General features: G+C 44.9%; 1 protein-coding gene and 1 long non-coding RNA gene across 5 annotated transcripts in view; both read left to right on the top strand.

Moving 5' to 3' along the window:
- The window catches only part of LOC109453006 (uncharacterized), a 38,837-nt gene extending 29,962 nt beyond the window's left edge, over positions 1-8,875 (top strand). For all 3 annotated transcript variants that reach the window (XR_016022087.1, XR_016022088.1, XR_012493932.2), the window contains one exon: positions 8,529-8,875. This is a non-coding gene — a long non-coding RNA (uncharacterized LOC109453006). The remainder of the gene's footprint in view (positions 1-8,528) is intronic.
- Positions 8,876-10,495: 1,620 nt separating this feature from the next.
- ATP23 (ATP23 metallopeptidase and ATP synthase assembly factor homolog) overlaps positions 10,496-26,328 on the top strand; it is a 43,702-nt gene continuing 27,869 nt past the window's right edge. The window contains exons 1-2 of one of the 2 annotated variants that reach the window (XM_074325495.2): positions 10,496-10,650; positions 15,306-15,547. Coding sequence is in view for 1 of the 2 variants with exons in the window: in XM_074325497.2 (XP_074181598.1) it covers positions 15,505-15,547 (43 nt within the window). In the remaining variant the exon portion in view is untranslated. The remainder of the gene's footprint in view (positions 10,651-15,305; positions 15,548-26,328) is intronic. The other variant, XM_074325497.2, reaches the window with a different exon arrangement.

Genomic DNA, 26,328 nt, shown 5'->3' on the forward strand with positions numbered 1-26,328 from the left:
AGATTTTTCTTTATTCATTCTCCTAAACATTTAAGTCAGCACCTACTGAGTGCCAGATGCCAGTGAGGATACAAAGATGTGTATACAAAACCCTACCCTAAATGAGCTCCTAGACTAGGAGGCAACATAGTGGCCCTGCAGAGAGACTCATGAACAATAATCACAGGCACAGGTAAGGAATTATAAGCTCATCATGGAAGGGCATCGAACTTGGAGTGGTGGAGATGATGGGGCTGGGGTGTAGGGAAATCTTCTGGGAGCAGGGTCCTGGGTTGAATATATAAACTTAAGTAGAACTTATCTAGGCCAAACTCAGTTTATAGCCAAGATGGAATAACAGGGATGGAATTTACCCTGCTACCTGAAGCAATGAAAAAGTTTTGCAAAATATATGAAGCAATGGTTTTGGACATCAGACAGCACAGGACAGTGCTTCTCAAGAGAGGGAAAGCAAATGAGATGAGCCCGGTTACTGCTTCAGTGTACTGCCATGAGAGAGTTTCTAGGCCACAGCACAAAACCCAGGTGGAGTCCAACAGTTTCTCTGATTTGAGGAGATGGACCAGGGAGTCCAGGGAGACCACGGTGGGTGGAGTTTTCAGGGCAGAGTACCAGAGAGGAGTGAGATGTGGAGAGAGGAAGGAGAAGAGAGGAGAGAGAGACAGATCCAGAAATCTGCAGAGGATTCCCTTGAGTCTTCAGCTGAGTACTGGTTAGAGCACGGTGTGAGGAAACTACCCGACTCTAGGGAAACAACCACACAGAGGAGTAGAGGAAGCAAACCCTGGACCTCACATGAGGCAAAAACTAGTTTGTTTCCACTGGCCAGGATGGCAAACCTCATATAGCAGAAGGCATCAGATACAGTACTCAGAAGGGAATTACCTCAGTAGTGGGGCAAAATGAGCTCTACGTTAATGGATATTCTGGTCCCAACTAACAAAGCTTAAAAGCAAGCCTCAAAAGGATCAAACTGTTTCCAAGTAACTTAAGTTTCCCAGAACAAAGCTTCATTTTATAGGAATACAAAAATATTCAGCACCAAACAAGGTAAAATTCACAATATCTGTTATTCAGTCCAAAATCACCAGGTAGGCAAAAAAACAAGAAAATATGACCCATAACAAGAAATCAATCAATGGGAGTAGACCCAGAAATGACACAGATGTTAGAACAAGGACGATAGTAGACAAAGACATTAAAACAGTTATTATATATTCAAGAAAGTAAAAGAAACATTAAACGTGTTAAGTAAAGCCATGGAAGATATAAAAAAGATCCAAGTCAAACTTCTGGAGATGAAAAATATAACGTGAAATATCTATCTATCTATACCACCAAATGCTGGATAGAGTTAACATAAGATTAGACACTGAGGAAGAAAACACTAGTGAACTTGAAGATATGGTCATAGAAACTATCCAAAGTGAAACAGAGAAAAAAGATGAAGGAAAGAAGAAAAAAAAAAGACTAAAGCATCAAGTGATCTATGAGAAAACTTCTGGGGGCCTAATACAGGTGTAATTGTAGTCCCAGAGAAAAGGGGGAAGGCAGAAAATATGCTTGAAGAAATAATGGCCAAATATATTCCAAATTTGAAGAAAACCATAAACCCACAGAGCCAAGAAACTCAATGAACCCCTAGCACAAGAAAGTGAACTACACCAAGGCATATCATAATGAAATAGTTTAAAACCAGTGCTAAAAGCAGCCAAAGAAAAAGATACTTTATGTACAAAGGAATAAAGATAAGAATGACAGTAGATTTCTTTTTGAAAACAACGAAAGCCAGAAGTCAATGGAGCAACATCTGTAAAATGCTGAAAGAAAAAATTGTCATGCTAGAATTCTTCACCCAAGAAAAATATTTTTCAAAAATTAAACTGAGGGGGGCCAGCCCGGTGGCTCAGGCGATTGGAGTTCTGTGCTCCTAACGCTGAAGGCTGCCGGTTCGATTCCCACATGGGCCAGTGGGTTCTCAACCACAAGGTTGCCGGTTCGATTCCTTGACTCCCGCAAAGGATGGTGGGCTGTGCCCCCTGCAACTAAGATTGAAAGGACAACAACTTGACTAGGAAAAAGTCCTGGAAGTACACACTGTTCCCCAGTAAAGTCCTGTTCCTCTTCCCCAATAAAATCTTAAAAAAAAAAAAAAAAAAAAAAATTAAACTGAGGGGCAGCCAGATGGCTCAGTTGGTTAGAGTGCGAGCTCTGAACAACAGTGTTGCCGGTTCGATTCCTACATGGGCCAGTGAGCTGTGCCCTCCACAACTAGATTGAAGACAATGAGCTGCTGTTGAGCTTCTGGAGGGGTGGCTGGATGGCTCAGTTGGTTAGAATGTGAGCTCTCAACAAGGTTGCCGGTTCAATTCCTGCATGGGATGGTGGGCTGCACCCCCTGCAACTAAAGACTGAAAACTGCAACTGGACTTGGAGCTGAGCTGCGCCCTCCACAACTAGACTGAAAGACAACGACTTGGAGCTGATGGACCCTGGAGAAACACACTGTTCCCCGATATTCCCCAATAAAAAATTAAAACAAAAAATTAAATTGAAAGGGAAAATTTTCAGATTAAATGTGAAAGAATTCATCACAGGAGACCTGCATTATAAGAAATGTTGACAAAACTCCTTCGAGCAGAAGGAAAATTATGCTGGCCAGAAGTGTGGATCTATACAAGTTAATTAAGAGCACTAGAAATGAGGCATTCTATCTATTAAATGAAGGAACACTATAATTAAAATATCACAATTTTGAAACCTCTAATGAGTTAATGGATCTAGGCAATGCTGAATAATGGCTGACAATGACAAAAAGAGAAACAACTAGATATTTATACATTGATAGAGGCACACGTCACCTCCTATGTGAAGTAATCTTGCCAAAAAACCCCCAGAAACAGTAAAGGATAATAATCAAACCTGAATCTGCCCTCTAGCTCTAACTACCAATTTACAAGATATGTAAGGGATGGAGAAACATGTTAAATGACACCACTGTGTTTTAATTTAAAAAAAATCTAGATGGGAAATTCTGTAGGATAAACAAAGAGATTTTTTTTCCATTAAAAAAAATTGCAAGGAGAGAGAGAGAGAATGAGAGATATTGACATTTACATGGAGGGGGAATTATAAACTGTAAGAGACTTAAGAGATATATCAATCAATCAATCAATCGATCAATCACAATGTATGGATCTTGTTTAGATTTCTAATTCAAACTCACTAAAAAGCGAAAAATTATAAGACATCCAGGGAAATCTGAACACTGCCAAGTATATTCAAGAATTATTGGAGAAAAAAAAAGTTACCCAGACCAAAAGGAGGAAGATCACACCAGGGACAGTATAGGAAAAGATGTGCCTTTTTAGTGAGGGGGTGATAGTGTGGTAATTACAGGAGAAAAGGCTCCTTTTACCTTTCCCTTTGGGCTCGTGCTGGCTGTGGTACGCTGGTTTCTGAGAAATGGAAATGCAGAATGTTGACCTGGAGACAATTTCTGTTGACCTCTTCTGGTTTCCCTGGGTGTGGGGGCCACTTTGTGGGGAGGAAGTCTTGTTGAGGGCTTTCAAGGCCACTCTCAGCAACAGGGGACATGGACCCAGAGGCTTAGGAGAGACAGAGGCTTTGAGTGCTTTAACCTCATCCCATCCTTCCAGCTCTGCCTGGGACTAGAAGAGCAAAGGAGGAGTGACCAAGCATGGACTAGAGGAAAGAAGAGCGGGAAGGAGAGACAGAGAAGAAAAGGGGCAGAAGAGGGAAGAGAACAGGAGAGGCTGAAGTTAGAGCTCCATACGTACTTAGTGGCTTCAAAGTACCAGTTGACTTTTGGCCTCTAAACATGAGATAGGTTGCTACCCTCCACCCTCGTGGTACCTGAGCCTCAATTCAGTAGCAAAGCTGTGTGTAAGGAGAGATAAAGGGGGCGATCCAGCCACAGAAATTAAGGCTCAGGTCAACAGGCAAGTTGAGATGATGAAATGGTTGAAGGACAAGCCAAGGGACCTGATCTCTTGTCCATGATCACCCAGGGTTGACCAGGTATGCCACGGTGCCTTGTCCTGTGGTTCCTTTTGCATCAAGTGCCCAGTGAGAAATAATAATGAGGTTCGTATCAGCTAACATTATTGAGTGCTCACTATGCCAGGCCCTATTCTTAGTGCTTTACATTTTAATTTATTTCATCTTCTCAAGAACCCATTGAGGAAGGTACTGTTATTAAATTCATCTAATAGATGAGGCAACTGAGCCCAGAGAGGTTAAGTAATTCCTTAAGGTCACACAGAAAGTAAGGGGCCCAGTTGTAACTGAACCTAGGAAAAGTCTAGTTCCAGAGCTTATACTCTTCACAACTACTCCAAACAGCAGTGATTACCTGGGTCCAGACAAGTGACCTCAGCCCACTACTCTGACAGAGCTTTGTACAGACTCCTCCGTTCCCCCCGAGAGCAGCTGGGGCCCAGGGCTGGGACCGAGTGAGGCTTCCCGGTGCTCTGGAAGAGACCTTGCAGTCACACTGGGAAAGCAGCCCTGCGCATGAAAGGCTGTTAGGGCCCCAAGGCTGGGAAGAGTTTGCCAAAAACAACAGCATGCCTGCCCTAAACTGTTCTCAGCTGCACAGCCTGGATGCAAAGCTGCTTATCCATGATTCTTATCAGCTCTCCGAGAGAGAACTCTGAATTGCGAGCATTCCAATCCCAGGATATTATGAAGGAACTGGAGAAGGGGGTGTACAAGGCAGCACTCCACCAGAATGAGATCTCAGAAAGGCCCGTATGTGAAGCCCAGCCTAGCTCTTGGTGGGCAGCTGGGTCCCCTCCCAGGTTCTGGCAGAACACCCTTGAACAATTTAGCCTGAAATAGCATAAGAACTTCTTTCCCATTTTTTTCCAGGCTTTTGGATGAAATTATATTTTACAAATGACTCATTATTATATTTATAGCTTCTCTCCAAATGATTCAAATTGTGGTTCGTCGCTTCCCTGTCTCTCAACTCCCCCCAGCTCTACAGGAAGAAGTGCTGTTTACTGTATGGCCAGGTGTGGCTGCTGAGCATGGCTTTGCCCTCCCTATAATTACGTTTGCCTAAGCCCTGACAAGCACGCCGGCACATTTATTCATGTGCAGCCTTTGTTCCAGCATGTTGTTGGGAGACAGTATCCGACATTAACTCGGCTTGGAATCTGCTCCTGTAGGAAGTGCATGTGTGTGGTGGGGGAGTGGGGAGAGAGTGGGTAGCATGAGGGGGAGGCCTGTTCTGGGGAGGCTGTGACAGAGGGTGCCTTTGTGAGGGCAAAGGCTGGAGAAGCCGGAGCTGCAGTTCCTCAAAGCTCCCTGAGAGGAGGCAGCGGGCAGGCCAGGGCCGGTGAGGGCCGAATGGGGGGGGCAGTACTCCTCCTCACGCCCCACCCCCGCCTCCATTGAGCAGTTGAGAGGGCAGCTGGTGGCTCAGACATTCCAGGCTGCACTAGTGTCTGGCTGTTGATGCTTCACGGTTTCTTGTGAGAAGCCACTCTGGCTCTTTCAGGAGTGGGGGGTTCTTGAGTTCCCTCTCCCTTCCAGGGAGCTCCCAGCCAGAGTGACTGCTCAGCACCTCAACCTCTACCCTCCCACCAGTCTCCTCCCAGGCTCCCAGGAAGGTGTGGTCAGGCTAGTCTGAGCCAGCTTGTTCTCAAACAGGCCACCTTTGAGAGGAAGGGTGGAGAGGAGGCCACGGTGTGGTCCCTTTTGCAGTAACAGTTTATTCCACCAGGAGCCCATGGGATCAAAGTCCACTTGGTCTGCCCTGCCTGGGTACTAAGAAAAGTTAAAAGCTCACAAAATGGGAAAGAAGGGCATTTGGGAAGTCAGGGATGTTCTCAAAGCCTCGTAACAACTCTCTGCTCCTCGGGGTCTTTGGACCTGGGCTGTGGTGATCCATAGAGGCCTCTGACTGGCTGTGGAGTGAGGGCTCCGGGCGGCAGCAAGGATAGGCCATTCTGCGCACCCTGAGAGGGAGAGGAGGGAGGGGAAACAGGCCACCCCAAAGGGAGCCAGCTTCTCAGGAAATCTCTGATACCCCTTCCTGTGCTTTAAAGCAGAAATCTGCTCCTTGATGTTACAGACTCAGCAGCTGAGGTACAGCGAGTGGCTGCATGGAAGGCTGGACTGGATGAGTTCTGGAGCCTAAAGTTGTCCCTGGGCCAAGCCTTGGGCTTTGGTTATGTCCCCAAATCACCTTCCCGGGTTCCTTCAGGTCTGCTTCCATTTTCACTTCTTGGCATTGCCTAAGTGAGTGGGAAGGGGCCTCGGGAGGAGGTGATGTGGGACTGGGTGTGGATGAGCATAACGTAATTTTGGTGAAATCAGTATGAAGTCTTAACCAGATGATTTCCATCTGGCCTGAGCTGGGTCCCTGTGAGGTATGTGAGGCAGTGTTGAGCTGTGGCTAAGGCCGGAGACCTCCTCCTGGGAGAGGCCATTGACAAGTTTTGAAGGGAAGGGAAGGCAGTAGTTGGACCAGACAGGGTTGTGGTGAGGTACCGGTGGCAAAGGGAGGAAGGGAAGGGCCAGGTGTGGGCTTGCCTGGGCAATGGGGGACCTGAACTTCCTCCTTAGACCTGAGGAAAAGAGGCTCTCATTGCAGAAGACTGCTGCCACCAAGTCCTATGGAAGAAGAGCCAGAGCTGGCAGGTTCTAACAGCAGCACAACCAGCTGGTGGTCAGACTGAGGGGCAGCCAATTCAGCCATCTTTGGGCCACCTTCTTTATGGGGTTTGTGGTCTTGTAGCCACCTTTCTTGGGCTGGCACCTATTCACCAGTCTTTTGGATGGTTATGTCAATGCATGAGAGTGTTTTGAACATTAGGAGGAGCCGTTTTTGAATATGTGCTCATGGGATACAGCTCGTATGTATGCCTTTCCCGTACTCCCTCCCCAGCTGTGCTCCTGCTCAGAATCCTACGCCATGCTTCATTGAGGCATCCTGTGGGCAAAGCTGGATCCTGCTCTGAATAAAAGCTAATCATGGAGAAAAAGAGTCTTGATAAAATGGGGGTTTCGTGGGATGGTTGGATGGCTCCGTTGGTTAGAGCACGAGCTCTTAACAACAGAATTGCAGGTTCGATTCCTACATGGGCCAGTGAGCTGCAATTGAAGACAACGAGCTGCTGCTGAGCTGCCAGTGGGGCGGCCGGATGGCTCAGTTGGTTAGAACGAGAGCTCTGAACAACAGGGTTGCCGGTTCAATTCCTGCATGGGTGGTGGGCTGCGCCCCCTGCAACTAAGATTGAAAACGGCGACTGGACTTGGAGCTGAGCTGAGCCCTCCACAACTAGATTGAAGGACAATGACTGATGGGTCCTGGAAAAACACACTATTCCCCAATAAAAATTACAAAACAACAACGGGGTTTTCGTGGCAGAGACCAGACCAGACTATGAAGGACTGTGCCTCATTCTACCGTGGATGAGGAATGATGATGACTGTTATTGTTTTGGTTGTTTTTACTGAGTTATTTGTAGTCTACCGCCTATTTTCAGGTAGCAACTTTCTTCTTGTGGTCGAGATGTTTTTAGTTTGACCAAGTGAAATAAGAGATGATGAAACCAGTTGGCACATACTTCTCAAACTATGTTCACATCCATTGTCTCTCTCAGGGCTGATTATTGTCTTCTCCATTTTCTTTATAAGGACATTGAGATAAAGAGATTAACTAACTTGCCCAGGAGTGCACAGTTAGTTAATGACTGAACTAGGTTTAGAACCAAGATCTGAAGGCTCCTGTTCCGGTGGAGACTCCTCTGTGGTTCTGTTTTCAATTTGAAAGGGATCCAGTACCTCTGCACTCTGGGCGGGGTTAGCAGACAGCTGACTGACCATGAGTCAGAGAGAGTAGGTGAGCGTGCTCTCCTTAGCTCAGAACTCCAAGACGGGTAGATAGAGCTGCTGTGATCCAAGGTGGGCGACAGAAAAGCCCCTATTTGTTAAATTAATTGCACATGTCTCTTGGGTTCAGCATGAATGTTGCTGACATTACTTTTTTAATGTGGTAAAATATATATAGCACAAAATTGACCATTTTAACCATTTTTAAATGTACAGTTCAGCGGCATTAAGTACATTCACATTGTTGTGCAACTATCACCACTGTCTAGCTTCAAAAACTTTTTCATCCTCCCAAACCGAAACTCCATAGCCACTGAACACTAGCTCCCCATTCTTCCCTCTACCCAGCCCCTGGCAACCACAATTTTACTTTCTGTCTCTAGGAATTTGAAGGCTCTAGGTAGCTCATGGAAGTGGAACAGTATTTATCCTTTAGTGTCCGTCTTATGCTGATTTATTTTTAATTGGATCATCATTTGCAACTATAATAGGGATGCAGATTAGCAGTGCTCCATGCCCATGAGAAGTAAAAAAAAGGTGAGAACAGGAGTGATTTGGGTGGATTTCCCAACTGTCGGGAACCAGATGAGGAGGTGGGGGTGGGGGGGGGATAGGGAGAAAATGTTACCTGGAAAACAAAACATTGTGCTTTGTCATTCCAGGGGTGGGGCACATGCCCCTGAAGGTAAATGCTTCTGTTTGGAGGATGACGCTGTCAGCAGCCTGATGAGGAAAACCACTCTGGGGAGAGCCATGAGACTGGGCATGCTGAGGGCAAGACAAATTGTTCTGCTGCAGACATCCACAGGAACTTGGAGTTTAGATGGGGGGGGTAGAGAGAGGCTGGAGAAGATAGTATAAGTTGGGACTTAGGGAATAGTGAGAAATTTTCTGAGGTGGGAAATGGTTGATGAATTTTGAGGAGAGTTACTTCTGTGAGTAGATTCTAGTGCACTTGCTGTGATTCCCCCTCTATGACCCCAAACTTTGAGTAAAATCTGCTGCTGTGCTTGTGAGTCTTGTGTGAGTTGGAAGGGGAATGCAGAAATGTAGAGGGAAGAGGCCGCAGCTGCAGGAGGTGAGAGGCACATGGAACGGAGGAGGTGGAAAAACAGGAAATCAGAGCCAGAGGTCACGCAGTTGGGTGTAGGGGCAAGAGGCGAGAGGGACTGTAAGGCTGTGGGGACACAATGATGGGGTCCCCAAAATTGATGGGATGGGGCTTGAGTCATTTTCCTGAGTATTAGCTGGCAGGCATTCCAGTTAGTCAGCCTGAAGGAAGGCGTGGATGTAGATCTTCTCTTCTTGGAGAACTTCCAGCAAAATCTGGACAGGGCACAGCCTGGGTAACTTAGGAAGCAGAGGCTCTCTGAGGTCCCCTCAGCTCAGCTCACTGCCTCTAGGATTTCCATAGTCATGGGAAGAATACTGTAGATGGGAAGATAAATGTAGATGAAGCTAGAACCTAAGCCAAGCCCAGAACACGTCTTGACTTTTCAGAACACAACACTCTTTAAAATTGTCTCAAAGCAGAGATCTGAGGCTGTGACTGTCTCTGTTGGAGAGAGATGATTTGTGGACCGCCTAGATATAGCAGGAGCCCAATGAGAAGGTCCAATTGCTTCCACCCAGAGACCCCAGAGGAGCCCGCTATGGAAAGCGAGTTTTGTGTTTCTGGGAACGTTTGGAGAGTCCCTGAACCAGGTCTTCTGCTGAGTGTAGGCTGGGGATGGAGTCCTGCCTGGAATTACTGATGCATCCTGAGATCTTGGGATCAGCGGTGAGGCTGACTGAGGACATGTCCCTCGTGACCTCTCCAGCCTTGGCCCAGAGAACCAAAGCTTGGGGCTTGTCTGGCTGGACCCCATTTTTGTCCCAACCCAGTATCCCTTCATCAGTTGGGTCCTGGGGAAAACGGCCTGGCTTGACTCACACTCAAGGAGGTTTGCCAAATGTGTTAGTTGTCACTAAAAGCTTGTAAACTGGGGGGGGGGGGGGGGGGCCTGGGCTGGCCTAAGGATGGGCAGTTTAGAAGTTCCCTGCCTGTGGGGAGGGAGGAATGTCCCTACAGAATCCCAGGTGAGCCTGTATTGGGGCGGGGCCAGCTTTCCTTGTGGCGGCCCCTCGGCTCTTGCGGAGCTCTGTGTTCCCTTCTACTCCGCAGCTTGGGAAAGACCAGAGGCCCTTTCAGGGAAAGGAGAAAGAGGGAAACAGTCCTGACAACACTGCAGTGAAAGCCGAATTCTGAGCTTCAGCTGTGGACCCAGACCCAGAGCACAAATGTATTTTCTGCTCAGTTATGAGAATGTGGAATGTTCTTAAAGGTCGTTGAGGGGAATTGTGGAGCTCAGAGCATGGGGTGCTAGGAGGATCTTAAAGACCAGCTAGTACAGACCCCTTATTTTGCTGGAAGGCTAATTTGAAACAGAATGGAATTTGGCAGGGGCTGGGGTGTCTTTTTTCTTCTGAGGCCCCATTTCCTGAAAGAGACAGTGTCTGAGATGGGTTGATTTCACTCATTCACTCATTGCACTCCTTGGTGCATTAAAAAAATAACCAAACAAACGAAAAAAACCTCAGTGGTTCAGTTCTGGTTTCTTTGAAAGTAACAGAGTTTGTGGCTTCCAGGGTGTTTTCAGTTTGGAGCCATAATTTCTGTTTGTTCCTTTAAAATGTTCGTTCACCACAGGCTTATTGCCAGGTCTCCCTCTGCACGTTATCAGGCTGTGCTTGTGAATGGCTGAGGGAAGCCAGCAACAGAACTCAGGAAAAGAGTGGAATAAGGTAGGGGTTGGTGTGGTCTAGGAGGGTGGGAAGGACGGTGGTTGACTGGCCTGTGGTTAAGGGGGGACATCTGAGCACCCTCAATGTGGAACATTACAGCAACAGAAGAGACCTTGCAGAGGTGTCTGTGCAGCGCTGAGGGGCTCAGCCCCCTGAGGAAGCAGATGCACCTCCTTAGGAAGATGGCACCTGGGTTCTTCGGGGAGGGCTCCGAGATGGTCAGGCCTCTGGCACAGGAAGCTTAGGAAAGAGGAGATCTGGATGGGGGCAGGCAGGGAGGCAGGTAGATCAGAAAAAGAGCAAAAACAGAGAGAAAGCAAGTGGCACTGAGTTGCCTGAACTGAATTATCAATTTGGGGAGGGGCCCAGGAGGCTGCCAACTTTGATTTCATTTTCTGGACAGGCCTTTGGGTTACTTCTTATACCTACCACCCAATCACCAGAGAGTTACCGCCTTCTGATGGATGAAGCTCTTGGCAGACTTGTGAGACATATGCAGCTGGGACTGGGGACAGCACATACTGGGTGTGGGCTAGGGAGGGACTTACTATGCTGGGGGAGGGGGGGCGGAGAGGAACATCTTACAAGCTCCTGTCCTGGGAGGCAGAGTAGGGGAGCAGAAAGTCAGGGCTCAGGACAAAGACTGTGAGCCTGTCTTGTTCCCATCGTATCCCCAGTGCCCAGCTCAGGGCCAGGTTCAAGGAAGGCACACACTACGTAACTGAATGAATGAAGTTGGTATCGGAATGCATGGAGTGCTATTCCTTTGAATCCCTACGTTAACTTATATTTTTCTTCTTTAGAATTTAGAGAATAATAGATAATATTTGCCTAACTTTCCCTTTCAGGAAGGATCTTACTATTGATGTGACAGAGGGCACTGAGGCACTGTTCCTTGAACTATCTCTGCATAAAAGACCCTCCATGGGGGCGGGGGAGGGGAACTGGAGGAGGGTCAGAGTGACCTCTCAGGGCCCAGCTGGCTCTGGGATGCAGAAGGTGGACTGAAATTCGCCAAGCTCTGCTGGTCCTGGCTGAGGTCACAGCAAGGTGGTGCATTAGCAACTTCATTAATTGCATCATGTTTTTCCTACATGTGACAGCGCTGGGTTTATGCCTCCTCCCCAGCAGATGACCAATGGAGGAAAATAAAATGGAATTTAAATCTTACTCCTGACAAGGTTTAACCCCTGGAATTGGTTACTCTTAGCAACTGAGGGTGTCCTTCTTTGGTCAATTTCTGAGCCCCTCACTGTGGTTTACAGAAAGGACAGGGCACTGAGAGACCTTACCTCTCCTCCCAGCTCTCCCTGAGAAAGCCCTTCACCTCCTCCTGGGCTTGGTTTTGGAAGTGATGGTTAGTCCTCTCCCATTGTGAGCACTTCCTGGAAGGGTTTGGTATATATATTCCTACAGAGACGGGGTGGCTGAGATGACCTCTTCAGGTCTTGCCCACTCTACAGTTTCTGCGTCTCAGAAGGATTTATGCATTTCCTTTCCTTCAGAAGCTGTCAGTTAACTCTGCGTAGATCCTTGTAGCTACGCTTCCCTCTAATTTTTAAAAGATCTGGGCTGGTTCTTAGGGCCTCGGAGTCATGTATTTATTTTCCTTGGCTCTGTCTGAAAAGGCCACATCGGGTTTTTTTCCTGAAAGCTAGGTCCTCTGGGCTAAACACAACCTCCTCTCAGCCTTAGAAATGGCTGATTTTCATCATGCCCTTTTCCTGCCAGATTATTTCTTAAATTGCTCCCCCCTGCTGGGTGTTGGGGCGGGGGTGGGGGGCGGACACAGAAGCCAGTCTGTGGAGGTCCCTGGCTTTTCTTTCTCCGTGAGAAGTTGGGGGGAAAGTCTCAGTTTCTCCATCGTAAGGTTTCACCGAAAGGGGCAGGCCAATCCGGCCTGGGGGTCGGCGGGGTCGGGCGGGGCGCCTCCTGCCCTTCTAACCGTATCCCGCTGCTAGACTGTTGGGGAACAAACTTGCTGGGGCCAGGGGGAAACGCCTCAGGAACTTAGCACCGGAGGGAGGCCCATCGATCCCGCAGCTCCGGGCTCGAGGGGCTCCCGCGCTTGCTGAATGGAGGCCCAGGGCGCCCCCACCCCGGCTCGCCCCGCCCCCTCCGCTCCGCCGAGCCCGCCGGCCGGGGCCCCTCTGGGAAGGGCTGGAGGCGACGCGGGGAGGGGGCCAGAGAGGAGGGAGCGTTCCTGCAAATCACATGATTTTCCCGCTTATATAAATCACAGCTTGTTTTTCTCAACCGGCTGTAGACTTAAAGGTGCAGTGTCTGCTTTCTCTCCCCAGGGCGGGGGCAGGGCGTGGGGCCCGTGGTGCTTCTGACGACCTCGAAGCTGGGCTGGAGGGGGCTTCACCAATGTGGGTGTCAGGGTTTAAGGAGCCCCTGCACCCCATACCCAGAGATGTTTCCTCTTAGCTGGAGACCAGGGAAGGGCATGGAAATACCATCACCAATGAGGAGGCAGAGCCGTGTTGGTGATGTCGGTCAGAGACCGACCTTTCTGGAGACGCGCTGCCCCTGCCAGTCGCTGGGGCCCTGGAGGCCTCGGGGGACCCTGAGCTGATGGGTCAGCATGCAATTGGCCTGTGGGAGATCTGTGGTGGCCAGAACCAGGCTTCCGAGGCTGATGCTTATTATTCTGACCAGGCCCCGCTGTTTGTTTGAGGCCAACACATGTGGGAAGAAAAAGGAAATCAACACATATATTAAGCACATACTACCTACCTAATAGGCACTGTGTGTGTGTGTTTGTGGCGGGGGAGGGGGAAACCAAGACCTGTTAGACAGTCTTCATCTTCTAGTGGTTTATACTGTTTGGGTTGATGAGATACAGGCTCAGGAGAGATTAAATAGCACTAGTCTGTTTCAATGCCTGTTCCAGGCTAAATAGAAGAGTTACAAGGCAGTGCATAATTACTGCCCCAGGAACAGTGCAGACAATGAGTTCTGCTGGCTTTGCAAGGAGGGCTCTGGAGGCTTTGACTAAGAGGTGGCAGGAGGGAGGAGGGGGACAGCCCGCTGGGTGATCTGGGGGCCTCAAGTGGGGAGGGGAGGAAAGGAGCATGGTGTTGGGTAGGGTGCTTTACAGTGAGCAATCCTTTTGCTAAACTGAGGAACTGGGGAGTGTTGGAGTGGGGAGTGAGGCGGGAAGGCCATGGGGCCAAATGCAGGGAGCCTAGAGTGCAGGCTGGGAGTGGACTTGGTCTGATGGCCTCAGTGTGTGATCCGGCAAGGCTCAGGGCAGGTAGGTGGTCTGACCAGTCTGGCAGCAGGGAGCAGCATAGACTGGAAGCACTGAGGGAACCAGCTGGAGGCTTCTGCGGGAACCAGGCAGACATACAGTTCTAGGATATTAAGAGAATAAGTAGAAACGAAAAGTGAGAGGTAAGAGATATTTTGAAGAAAGAATTGAGATAATGGAGTGATTGTGAATATAGGAAAGGGGAGAGTTTGGGACACAGGGGAGAAGAGGGCTACCCTCAGGTGTGTGTATGTGGAAGGGGATGAATGGTGAGGTGAGGAGCTCCTTTTAGAAATACTGTGTAAGGACAGTGGGATCTTAACTGGGAACTGTTTAGGGGGCTGGAAATCAGGACAGAATATCTGCGCAGAGGAAATACCACAAGGGATGAAAGAGATACCACAGATTTTACAGGGAGATAACAGAAAGGGAGAAAGAGAAATAAGGCGAGGGAACACACACATTTAGGAGGGGGAGGAGCCAATGTGGAGGGACTATGTACCCTGGAAGCAGGCCAGCCTGGGTGAGTAGTGTCTCTGCCTGACCTTGGCTAAGTTGTTTATTTTCTCTGAACCTTAGTATTCTGATCCGTAAAATGGGGATAACAGCACCTGCATCATAGTCTGTGTGGATTAAAGGAAATATATGAAACTTCTCCCATACTGCATAGTGCTTGGCACAGAGCAAGTGTTTGATACGAGTGTCTTTCCACGCTTCCCTTCCCACCTTGCTCCCTACACCATTTCCTTTAAGTGACAGGCACTTGAATAGTTTCTCCCTTTCTAAACTGTAACTGAGCTGTTGCTGCTGTCATTGTTTTTCTTCTTACCCTTCCTCCTCCTCTTTATCTCCTTCTTCTTCTCCTTCTAGAAGAAGCAGTTTTGTTTTTATGACTAATATTTGAACCGGATATACCCTCTATTATAAAGGAAGGAAATAATAAATTTGTTTCCTAAGGGCTTCTTAGCTGAAGATGGCTATTACCTTATTTGATCTTCCAGCAGCTCTGCAGGGTTCGGGAGGGCAGGTATTATCAGGCCTTTTTTTTTTTTTTTTTCCCTCTCTATGGCTGAATGGAAATGGAAGAATGGTTGTAAAAAGTTCTATTATGTTTGAGAACCACATGTCTATCAGTACCCTCTAGTTAAAAGATTTCCAAACTTTGATTTTTAGCCTTCATTTTTGGAAATAAATTATACCCAGTAGTAAAAAGTATGTGTATATTATATATATATATGCAACAGAGTTCTGGTTTCAGTGGCATGGAGAGGTTCTGAATCTCTGTTGTTCAATTCTGTTCCCACTCTCTGCCAGACTGGGAAATGGGGCTCTGCTTCTGGGGTAACCCAGCCCCCAGAGTCTCTGTCTCTATACTCAGCTTCTTTCTCTTTGCTTTCAGCCACAAACTTCCTGACTTCGAAGGCTAGGTTGGAACCCAAAAAGGCTTTGCAGACCCCTGGGTGTGCCCAGTGTGTGAGCCAACAGCTCAGCTCTGCCCATGTTTCAGCTGCCTGGAATGGGAGCCAGCTGAGCAGGACCAGCGCGCTCCAAGGCAGAAGGCCAGGTGTGCTGTCTCTGGGCAGGCAGGATGACCAGCCATGCCTGATGTCACCAAGGCTCAGGAACCACTCTGGGTGGTGGGTATGTATGCTGGCCCGCTCTGCTAATGTGCTTTGGGTCCTTATTTCCTCTTTGAATGTGTTTCTTGAAAAACAAACTCTTTGAGGTGAAGAAACAGTTTATGGTTTTTAGTGATGATTTGCAACAAAGCAAATATTGGTAACATGCTCTGCACACAGTTATATAAAGCTGTGAAAGAGCTACAGAGAATTTACTATAACTGTAGTACTATTTATCATTCTGTACAAAGTAGCCACCTTTGGGATTCACTTCTTTGAATGGTATCAATTCCCCAAAGAAATCAGCATAAAAAAAGCGATTAAAAATTTTACGTGATTTTGCTTTTAAAATAAAATCTTGGTAAACCAGAATCCTAGTTTTATGCTGTTATTTTTTCCACTGATTTATCTTTTTATTTGCATTATAAAGGCAATATGCACTAATGGTAAAAACACAAATAATTCTGAATGGTATAAAATGAAAAGTAGAAGTCCCCTCTCATTACCTATTCTCATTCCCCTGAGATGATAGAAGTTAATGGTTTTGTGTGACCCAGAAACTTTTTGTTGTATGGATATGTGTGTGTGTGTACATCAAATCTAATATTTAAAAAAAAAATTGTTTTGTCGGGGAATATTGGGTGACAGTGTGTTTTTCCAGGACCCATCAGTTCCAAGTTAAGTCGTTGTTTTCAACCTAGTTGTGGAGGGCACAGCTCACTGGCCCATGTTGGAATCGAACCCGTGACCTTGGTATTATGAGCACTGCACTCTAACCAACTGAGCCAACCAGCCGCCCCCTAATATTTTTCCATAAATGGTCTAGTCTTGTGATTTCCCCCCACTTAAATGTATATATTGACACACAGGTCTCTCTCATTCTTTTTAATGATTTTCTAGCTTTGGTGTTGTACTGAATATTTTATATAATATTCCCATATTTAGCTTGTTTCCAGTTTTTCCCCATGTAAACTGCTATAATAAGCATTTTTGCTTATTAGTATGCACAAGTATTGTATACTTGTGCATATGCTAATACATATGTAGGATAAATTCCTAGCACTGGAATTTATGTGAAAGTATATGTACATTAAATTAAAAAAATTTATTCTCTTACTACTTAAGAGGTATGAAAACATAAAGAATAAAAACAGCTTAAAAACAACATTGTCAACACAGGTAAATAAATGCTCCTTTGTGCAACCCTGGTTGCTGTCCCCCTGTTGTACCCAGAGGATGCCAGGATCCTGAATTTGGTAATTATCTTTTTCCCATGTAATGTTTTGAATGTTTTTACATTTTACATAAATAGTACTTTGCTATATATATTTTTCTGAGACTTGCATCTTTTCCTTAACGTAATGTTTCTGAGCTTCCTCCACGTTGATACCATTTTTGAGCTAATTTCTTTTTAGTACTGAATAGCTTCAAATTATATGAATATACCACAACTTATGTAACCATTTTCTAGTTAATGGACATTTAAGTTGTACCAGTTTTTTTTTTCTGTTACAAACAATACTACTATGAACATTTTTTTTTTTTTTTTAAAGATTTTATTGGGGAAGGGGCACAGGACTTTATTGGGGAACAGTGTGTACTTCCAGGACTTTTCCAAGTCAAATTGTTGTCCTTTCCATCTTAGTTTTGGAGGGCGCAGCTCAGCTCCAGGTCCAGTTGCTGTTGTTAGTTGCAGGGGTCGCAGCCCAGCATTCCTTGAGGTAGTTGAGGAGTCAAACCAGCAACTCGGTGGTTGAGAGCCCACACTCTAACCAACTGGGCCATCTGGCCACCCGGGAGCTGAGCTGCAGCTCATTGACTTCATTCCAGTTGTGGAGAGCGTAGCTCGCTGGCCCATGTGGGAATCGAACCCGGAGCCCCGTTGCCCAGAGCTCGCACTCTAGCCACCTGAGCCACCCATCAGCCCCCGGCTATGAGCATTCTTGCGTATACCTCTTGGTTGTCCACGCATGGGGATTTCTTTAGGGTATTTGCCTAGGAGGGAATGCTGGTTAATAGAATATTGGAATCTTCAACAGTATTAGAAATTGTTCCCTAAAGAGGTTTTACACTCTTACCTGTAGTCAGTTACTCCACATCCTTACCAACTTGGTATTGTCCAACCTTTTAACTTTTGTGAATCTGATTGATGTGAAATGCTTGTTGTGGTTTTCATTTACATTTCTCTGATTCCCAGTGAGGTTGGGCATCTTTTCATGTATTTTGTGACCATGCTTGTTTCCTCTTATGTGAATTGCCTTTGCCCATTTTGTTTTGTCAGTGTTTGTCCTTTTCTCATTGGTTTACAGAATTTCATTATATATTGTGCTTACTGGTCTGTTATGGGCTGAATAATATTTTTTCCCAATCTGTTGATTGTCTTTCACTTTTTAAATGGGTGACTTTTGATGAACTGATGTTGTTTTAATGTAGTTGAGTTTTGTATTGAAATTTTCGATGTTGTTAATTGCCCGGCTTCGACTTCTGTTGATAGTGTATCAGAGTGCCTGGTTTTTCCATACTCCTGCCAACACTGGACATTGGCGGTTTTAATTTTTGTTAATCTGGTAGATGAAAAATGTCTCATTATTTTGGTTTGTCTTAATTATGAGTAAGCCTGAGTATATTTTCACAGTGTTACTGGCCTTTTGCATTCTTTTCCTGTATTTATTCTTCATTTTTCTGTTGAGAAGTTTGTTCTTTCTTAATAGAATTTCCTAACTGATTTGTATGGTTTCTGAATGTTAAGGAAATTTGCCTGTGTTCTGCCATGTGTGTGGCTACGTGCTATATGTTATGTATACCCCATTCATTGCAGCCCATTGCTGATGTGATTAGGGAAACCTTAGCCTTGATAACACATTTACCCTCTTTAGCCCTTGAACACTTGGCCATTTTGAGCAATAAAGTAAAAAGCTGTCATTGGAGACTTTGTGGGGGCGGCAGGGGAACCAGTATAGTTCTGTGTAAGTAGAAAGCAGGAATGACTGAGGTAGGGAGTGTGTATGTGCGCTGTGGGTATCCATCTGATGTTGAAGTATGTGTAAAAGGAAGACTGGAGAGAAAGTTCGAGTTGGGGTGATGGCGATGTGGCCTTTGTTCTTATTTCTTAAGTCGCATGTTACTAATGCTTGGGTGAGTAAGTCTGTGGTGTGTTGGTAGCCTGGCTATTCTTGGCTGGTGCTGAAAGTAGAGGAATTGAATAATTCTGAGTGTCCAGTGTGTGCCCTGATGGGAGGTGTTGTTAGGTGGGGGAAATGGAAGCTTAAGAAAGCTGACTTGGTCCAGGTCACACTGCTGTAGGTGGCCAAACTAGGACTAGCTCATTTCCTAGCCCAGCTCTTCGCAGTAAACTAATGTTCTACCGTGATTAGACTCAGCTAGGGGAGTACTTGGCTTTTATAAAGAGATTTGTCAGGAGAATCGTCTAATAAGAGAGTAAAATTAGGACGTATTTTAAATATGTCCTGTCTCAACAGTGAAATTTCACATTTCTATGTTTTGCTGTTAGTAATTAGCTTAAGTAGTCCTTCTAGGAGAACACAGGTAAATGAACAGTAATTGTAATTGGACTCTATTGAAAAAGAGCAAGAGTCTTAATAGTCCTGTTCACTCCTAAAAGAATGTTCAACATAGAAACCAGCCAGGATTCCATTTTATCCCCCTCTTGCATTTGGTAGAATTTGGATGACACTAAATTTTCCCTGCACTCATTTTTTTTTTTCCATTCAACCACTGTTGACTAAATGCACACTTGGTGCCATTTTGCTAAGAGCCGAGAGAGTGGTAAACAGAACAGGCCCAGGTCCTGCCCTCATGGAGTCTACAGTCTAGTGGAGAGGGTAATCAATAGACAAGTGAACACACACATGAAATACTTAATGATTGTTATTAAGTGCTGTGAAGGACATATACAGGTGCTGTGACAGAATAATTTGGGGACTGACTTTAGATGGGGGAGTTGGGTAATGTCACATTTTGTGGGTGATGGGTACTAACATTTATTTTTTGGTTAAAAAAATACCTCTACAATGATCCTCCCTATAACCAGGTTTGTTTTTGTATTTTTTGTTTTTTTTTTCTCAGCCCAGGAGAAATAGCACCAGTCTATGAAGAAGAAAAGCAGGGCATGGAATTACTTATTTTGGGGGCTACAAAATTAAAAAAATGAGGCTTCCTACCGTGGACAGCCTCCTCTGCTCAGTTCTAAAAGAAAGTACCATGCATCCTAGTGCATTCTTTTCATACTCTGTGGGTGTGAATTGTGATTTTTAATGGAGATTTCTTACTTGAGGTAAATAACTACCACTCGTTTGTAATGGGAGGACCTGAAAGCATTTAGGAGAATATAAATTCCAGAGGTCTGTCCAGAATGAACATGAAAAATCCTCTCCTGTGTTTGCTGCCCTTGGAGAGAAAGCAGCTTCCTCTAGGCCGGTTTGCAGGAGTTGCTTTCTGTCTCCCACCCTGCTCCCTATCTGCATTGCCAGTCCAACAAGGGCCTGGGGCAGGACATGGCTTAAATCCTGCCCAGCAAAAACTCTCTCCAATGAGGAGTTTCTTCAGTCACAAACACCTCGCATTTTGTTTGTTTGAGGCATGATGAGAGTGCCAGGCTTTCAAGAATATAATTTGATGATCCTCGTTAGGGATCACTATACATCTTCCAGGACTTTTTGGGGGACATTTAGTTTGTTCTGCTTTTAGTTATGTATATTTATTATTTTCTCAACCTACAACACCATTAACACACCTCACAAAATTCTTTGGTTTCAGCTAAATCCTCAGGCCACATTCAAATTTCTGATTCTTTTATTTGGGCTTGAAGCGGATCTCTCTTTCTAACCAATTTTTAGAAAGTTCTTAGCGTTGCTCCTCTCTCTTCCTACATTTTGTCTTCCTCTGCAAAGTAACATATAGCTCTAGACAATTTCTAGGTATTTGTCTGATCACCTGTGGAAGAGATTTCACTTTCCAGGGAGAGAGAATAAAGGAAAACTGGTTCTGAACTGCATCGGATCGAAATGAAATCCTTGCCTCTGTTAAGGTGGTGTTTGGGGCCCTCTGGTGACCAGAAGGGTTTTTAACACAAACCAGGTCTTTTTGTCCTCTGGCGGTGAGAGGTGGTGTGACACCCTAGGAATCCTTTCCCTGCCTTGTTAAGGATTACAGAAATAAAGATACAGATCAGGAAGGAAGGGAGTTAACAGTTAACGTTTACTTAACACCCAGAAAGCAGATGGGGCTCAGAGATGAGCCAGGAGAGTACCAGCATTGGCATGGCACCTGCAGTTGCTGCCTGCTGTCTGCAGGGTACTTAAGAAAACCCCAAATATGAAAATCCAAACGTACAATTTTGTGTGATGTGAATATATGACATATTCTCATTTTTGGGGGGATCTTTATCCTGTGCCTAAAAATCACAGAATTTTAGAGCTGGAAAAGATCTGAGAAATTAGTCAAGAAAACTGTATAGAATTTTTACTATTAGCCTCTGTACTAAGTGTTGTTAGGGACCTAAGATGAATTAGATATGTAAAGGCCTGTCCTCAAGGGATTGAAAGTGTAGCCGCAAAGACAAATAAACACGTAAATGCCATAGACTGTGCAGTAAGAGTAGAAGAGCATGCGTGCTGTGAGGACAGACACAGAATGGCCACCTCTACCTGGAGGTCAGTGAAGGCTTAAAAGAGAGGAGGTAGCATCTGATCTGTGTTTTGCAGAATGCAGAGTTTTCCAGGTAGGCTGGGGGAGGGTGGAGATAGAAGAGGGAGGCCCAGGAAGCTGGGGAGCACACGTAGGGAGGTGGGAAGTTGTATTGGGTGTCCAGGCATTGTAAATATGGCTGTAGCATGAGGTGGCTTAGTAGATGCTGCATAAGTCCTTGCTGAATAAATGAATGAATGATGATGGTGGGAGTGGTGAGAGAGGAGGGTGAAGAGGTTACGTTGGTGGCAGATCATAATACTAAGGAATAGGAACACTATGTGGTAAGGTGAAAGGCCACTGAAGTTTTTTTTTTTTTTTTTTTAAGATTTTATTGGGGTAGGAGAACAGGACTTTTATTGGGGAACAGTGTGTACTTCCAGGACTTTTTCAAAGTCAAGTTGTTGTCCTTTCAGTCTTAGTTGTGGAGGGCACAGCTCAGCTCCAGGTCTCGTTGCCATTGTTAGTTGCAGGGGGGCACAGCCAAACCGGCAACCTTGTGGTTAAAAGGACATGCTCCAACCAACTGAGCCATCCAGGAGCTCAGCGGTAGCTCAGCTCAAGGTGCCGTGTTCAATCTTAGTTGCAGGGGGCGCAGCCCACCATCCCTTATGGGAGTCGAGGAGTCAAACTGGCAACCTTATGGTTGAGCCACTGAAGGTTTTAAGCAGTGGAGTTACAGGATCAGATTTATGTTTTAAAAATAATTCAGGTAGCAGCAAGAATAAGGCAGAGAACAAATTGTGAGGCTATTATTATGATTCAGTGAACAATGATGAAGGCCTAAGACAGTGGAAATGGAAACGTTGAGGAAGGAATGGATTTGAGTACTATTTGTTATTTTTATTTCTCATTTTTCCAGTTTTATTGATATGTAATTGACATATTACTTTGTATTAGTTTAAAGTGTACAATGTAATCATTTGATAGATGTATATATTGTGAAATGATTACCACAATAAGTTTTGTTAATATCCATCACCTCCCATAGTTACAAATTTTTTTCTTGTGATAAGAACTTTTAAGGTCTACTCTCAGAAACTTTTAAATATACAAAACAGTATTAACTACTGTCACCATGCTGTACATTACAACCCCAGAACTAATCTTACAACTGGAAGTTTGTATCTTTTGATCACCTTCACCGAATTCCCTCACATCCTACCCTTGCTTCTGGCAACTACCAATCTTATGTTTTATGAGTTGGATTTTTTTAGATAGCACATATAAGTGAGATCATATGATATTTGCCTTTCTCTGTCTGACTTATTTTACTTAGCATAATGCCCTCAGAGTCCAAAGGTCCATCCATGTTGTCACTTAAATAATAGGATTTACTTCTTTTGTATGGCTGCATGATATTCCATTATATACATGTCACTCTTCTTTATCTGTTCATTCACCCTTCAGTGGATACTTCGTTTTTTTCCATATCTTGGCTATTGTGAATAATGCTGCAATGAACATGGGGGTGCAGCTATCTCTTCAAGATAGTGATTTTGTTTCCTTCGGATATACGACTATACCCAGAAGAAGAATTGCTGGACTATATGGTAGTTCAATTTTTAATTTTTTGAGGAATCGCCACACTGTTTTCCATAATGGCTGTAACTTCACAATCCCACCAACAGTGCGCCGAGGGTTCCCTTTTCTCCACATCTTCCCCAACGCTTGGTATATCTTATCCTTTTGATGACAGCCATTCTAACAGGTGTGAGGTGATGGCTCATTGTGGTTCTGATTTGCATTTCCCTGGTGATTAGTGATGAGCACCTTTTCATGTATGTTTTGCCCATTTGTGTATCTTCTTTGGAAAAATATCTATTTTTATCCTCTGCCCATTTTCTTAAAAAATTTTTTAAAAAAATTTTATTCTTTTTATTGTGGAATGTTGGGGAACAGTGTGTTTCTCCAGGGCCCATTAGCTCCAAGTTGTTGTCTTTCAATCTAGCTGTGGAGGGCGCAGCTCAGCTCCAAGTCCAGTCACCGTTTTCACTCTTAGTTGCAGAGGGGTTCAGCCCACGATCCCATGTGGGAATTGAACCAGCAACCTTGTTGAGAGCTCGCGCTCTAACCAACTGAGCCATCCGGCCCCCCTGCCCATTTTTAAATTGGATTCTTTTTGCTATTTAGTTGTATGAGCTCTTTAAATATTTTGAATATTAACCCCTTAGACATATGGTTTGCAAATATTTTCTCCCATTCTGTAGGTTGCCTTTTCATTTTGTTGATGTTTCCTTTGTGGAAGCTTTTTAGTTTGATGTTGTCCTACATATTTTTGTTTTAACAAAATAAAGCAAGACAAAGTGCTGAACGAGGTGACAGGCACTTCTCATCCATTGTTTCTGATTCTTAAATAGAACCCTTCAAGATAGACACTATTGTTATCTTCCTTTTATTGCTGAGGAATTTGAAGCTCAGTGAGTTTAAATATCTTGCTCAGGGGCACACAGCTAATAAGTGATAGAAAATAGTATTTAAATTGACTTCTTACCTTTGTAGTTCCCACAGTTGAGGGAGAGTCAGGGTGGGAGGTAGGAATTAAGTAAGAGTGGGTTGAGACCTGGGGATGAGATGAAGAACTGTGACGAGGTGAACAGAGGCAGAATTAAGTTTTGTGGGACTGAAGCTTTTACAATTTGGGGGCCCTCTAAGGGAAAAAACATGCAAAATTATGTAAAAAATTGCCTATTTAGATATTTATTTAGGACGAGAAAATAAATCACAACAAATTATTGATGCTTTGGAGATTCAGAATACTTTCTTCTGGTATCTTTTTAGGCAATTTACCAGAATTGCTCACACAAAAATGTCTTGATTGTCACCTGGCTTTGCCTCCCCATCCAGCCCCTCTGCAGCTCCCAGCGCTCCCAGCACTGCCAGAGGCCTCTCAAATGAGCGGCCTGATGCTGAAGCTTCGATAGCCTCACTGTGAATCACCTTTGGAGGTGACTAGGGTGTGGGGTGAGCGATGGGGTAGAGATCAGAGTTGGGACAGGACTGGGAGAAGGATTTGGATTGTATACATTACCTGATGATAAAAAATGAAGGGGTTGGGGAGAGTGTGAAGAGAAATGGTGCCTTATTTTTCAGACCTTGTTAAAAAAAGCAGCCCCACATAAAACATTCATGTGCTGTCCCCATTTCCACCATGGCGAGCTCCAGTAGATAAGGAGGTTTTGTGCTGAAGAGGCCTGCCCCCTAGTCCATCGTGTCAAGGAGATGGTTTAATGAAAGGGACACCTGGGAATGGAGTTTTGACAGCAGTCCATCAGCAACAAAAGAGTTTTACTATTTTAGTTTTCTTTAATGCAACCATGCATTGAAGAAACAGGTGTGTGTGTGTGTGTGTGTGTGTGTGTGTGTGTGTGTGGAGAGAGAGAGAGAGAGAGAGAGAGAGAGAGAGAGAGAATGCTTGTAAGGCAAGCCAGTGTTTAATTTCTGAATAACTTTTTTTCTTCATAACTTTTTTAGATTGACTGTTAAATCTTGTTTTAAACTAAATATAAAAAGATCTTTTATACTGAGGAAGACAATTATTCCCAATACATTTTTACATTTGATTATTTCTCTATAAAACAAGGATGCTGTGAGGGGATATCTAGGGAAGAGTTCCTTTACAAAGGAGACAGTTGAAGGTGGTCTAGGCCAAGAAACCTGGATCTTTACTGCTTTAATGCAACCTCCTTCCGTGGTTGTCTGTAAGCTTAACAATAGGCAGACCCATGATGTTCTCTTGGAGACCTTTGAGCTGGGGGTGGGGGGTGGGGGCTGAAGGTCTGGCACAAAAGCTGAGTCTCAGCTTTTGAAGGATGAATGACAGAAGGATGAATGACAGTCCCCAAGGTAAAGCCAAGGGAATGGGGTAGATTGCTGACGATAACAAGGAAACAAAGAGGGCATAGGTGAGCAGAAGTACTTAATAAGCCTTGGATACAGCTTAATTGCAATTCACAGAAATCTTCCAGTCCAAAAAATCTAACACATTTTCTATGCAGCTTAATTTCAAAAATCTTTTTTTTTTTTTTTACTTTAAGATTATTAGGGAAGGGTTACTCATGATCAGTCTTTAACAATTTAGAGTGACTTATTTTATTAGATCCCTTCCGAGAAGTAACTGTGAAACTTTATTATTTTCTTTTTTTAAAAGGAGGAAAGGTAGAGAGGAGGTCACAGCCTGCCCAAGGAGCAGGAGGAGTGGGGTGCTGTTGGGGCCTAAGTGTATTGAGTCTTTAAGTGGGGTGCTTGGGTGGTACTTGGCTAATTTGTAACTAAAAGAAGACTGAGGAAGCTGTCGAGGACAAACATTGCCTCACTTTTGCTGAGGGCCACCTTGCATAGGGGCTAGTCATGAGCCTCCCTTCATGCTTGGAATGGAGCAAGTAGTGCAAATGTGGGTGGAAAGGTGTGGTAGGTGGAATAATGGCCCTCTAATCCCCGGCCTCTGTGAATATGTTGAATTCTATGGTAAAAGAGACTTTGAGAGGGAATTGAGGCCATAAACCTTAAAATAGGGAGATTACCCTGGATTATCCAGATGTGACTAATGTAATCACACGAGCCTTTAAAAGTAGAAGAGAAAGGCAGCAAGATGAGTCAGAGAGATGAGACTAAAGAAGAGGCAGGAGAGACTCAAAGCTTGAGAAATATTCTAACCCTGGCTGTGAAGATGGAGGAAGGGGGCCATGAGCCAAGGAATGTGTGCAGCTTCTAGAAGCTGGGAATAACACTCGCACGACAGCCAGCAAGGAAATGGGGCCCTCAGTCCTACAACCTCAATGCACTGAATTCTGCCAACCACCTGAATGAGCAAGCAAATGGATTCTCCTCTAGACCCTCAAGAAAGGAATGCAGCACTGCCAACACCTTGATTTTTGCCTGTGAGACTGTATCAGACTTCTGACCTACAAAACTGTAAGACAATAAATTAGTTTTAAGTTGCTGAATTGATGGTAATTTGTTACTGCAGCAATAGAAAACTAATACAGCAGTTAGGGCACTAAAATTTCTTGCCAGTGGTACTTCCCTTTCTGACGGTCATACACCCCTTCTAAAATCTGATGAAAGCTATGGATCTTCTATCTAAAAGACTTCGTA

The sequence above is a fragment of the Rhinolophus sinicus genome, chromosome 1 (assembly GCF_057876585.1).
Source record: "Rhinolophus sinicus isolate RSI-liver-muscle chromosome 1, RSI-T2T, whole genome shotgun sequence".
Lineage (NCBI taxonomy): Eukaryota > Metazoa > Chordata > Mammalia > Chiroptera > Rhinolophidae > Rhinolophus > Rhinolophus sinicus.